Here is a 1,277-nt window from a genome sequence, read left to right as displayed (position 1 = left end):
GGGTGGGGTGGAAAACCTTGGGACACCCCAATCCCTTCGCTGGGAGAGGGAAAGCCCTGGGACACCCCCTTGGCCGGGCCTGGGGGGGCTGGGAAGTGCTGGAATGCCCCAATCCCTTGGCCCAGGGGGGTTGGGAAGACCTGGGACACCCCAATCCCTTGGCCCAGGGGGGCTGGGAAGACCTGGGACGCCCATGCCTTTGCGGGGTGGGGTGGAAAACCTTGGGACACCCCAATCCCTTCGCTGGGAGAGGGAAAGCCCTGGGACGCCCCATTCCCCTTGTGGGGGGGTAGAAAGCCCTGGGATGTCCCGTTCCCTCAGCCGGAGGGGAGTGGAAATCCCTGGGGCACCCCATTCCCTCGGCCGGGGCGGGGCTGGAAAGCCCCGGGATGCCCCGTTCCCTACTCACGGGAGCGGGTTCCTCTTCCACAGCAGCACCCGGCTCTCCTCGGCCTCGTGGGGTCTCTGCCGCCCCTCCGCCCCGTTGTCCCCCGCGCCCAGCGTCACCCTGTAGCAGTCCATCTTCTCGTCCCAGGTCCCCAGAAGGACAAAGTGCACCTTCCCCGCGGGATCCGTCACCTCACCGGTGACCTGGCGGGAGAGAAAGGGACAGGACACCCGGGAGCCACGAGCACCCCCACCCCGCAGCGTCCCCCAGCGTGTCCCCACCTTCCTCGCCACGTCCCGCGAGAAGTAGCTGTAAGGAACGAACTTGAGGTTGCACTTGTCGCCCGTCTTGTGATTGACGATCTCGATTTCACCCGACTGCGGAGGGGAGAGGAAAATCCCACCCACCGTCCCTTTTCCCAGCACTGGGAGGGGAAACTGAGGCACGGGGAGGGGCTCCAAGGTCTCAGCCCACATGGTCTATCCCTGTTCCCAGCACTGGGAGGGGAAACTGAGGCACGGGGAGGGGCTCCAAGGTCTCAGCCCACCTGGTCTATCCAGAGCTTGCCCACGATGATGTTGTGCACGGTGGTGGTGACCTTTTTCCACGTGTAGTGGTTGCCGGAGGAGTGGAAGACGCAGTGGATGGTACCTACGGGAGGGAACGAGGCGTTGGGAACCATCCCCCAGGAGCCTGCCAGCCCCACGGAGAGACCCCGGTGCTCCCCCGCGTTCCCGGAGCTCACCCAGGGGCATGATGGAGAGGTATTTTCCCCGGAATTTGCTGGTGATTTTGATTTCCTGGCGGAGCGTCCAACCGTGTTTGGAATCGGCGTGGTGGGCAGCGGCCGGAGGGTGGTGGCTCACCTGAGCGGGAGAGGCGAGAGGTC

At 65.2% G+C, this 1,277-nt stretch overlaps 1 protein-coding gene across 1 annotated transcript in view; it reads right to left on the bottom strand.

Annotated features, from left to right (window-relative positions):
- Positions 1 to 405: 405 nt before the first annotated feature.
- LOC104516186 (oxysterol-binding protein 1-like) overlaps positions 406 to 1,277 on the bottom strand; it is a gene marked incomplete at its 5' end in the record, with an annotated part of 1,774 nt that continues 902 nt past the window's right edge. Inside the window, 4 exons of the mRNA XM_010160428.1 lie at positions 406 to 591; positions 670 to 765; positions 936 to 1,039; positions 1,134 to 1,254. Of these exons, the coding sequence (XP_010158730.1) occupies positions 406 to 591; positions 670 to 765; positions 936 to 1,039; positions 1,134 to 1,254 (507 nt within the window). The remainder of the gene's footprint in view (positions 592 to 669; positions 766 to 935; positions 1,040 to 1,133; positions 1,255 to 1,277) is intronic.

This window comes from Eurypyga helias, unplaced genomic scaffold (genome assembly GCF_000690775.1).
Source record: "Eurypyga helias isolate BGI_N326 unplaced genomic scaffold, ASM69077v1 scaffold35831, whole genome shotgun sequence".
NCBI lineage: Eukaryota > Metazoa > Chordata > Aves > Eurypygiformes > Eurypygidae > Eurypyga > Eurypyga helias.
This window is presented reverse-complemented; position numbering and strand designations above follow the sequence as displayed.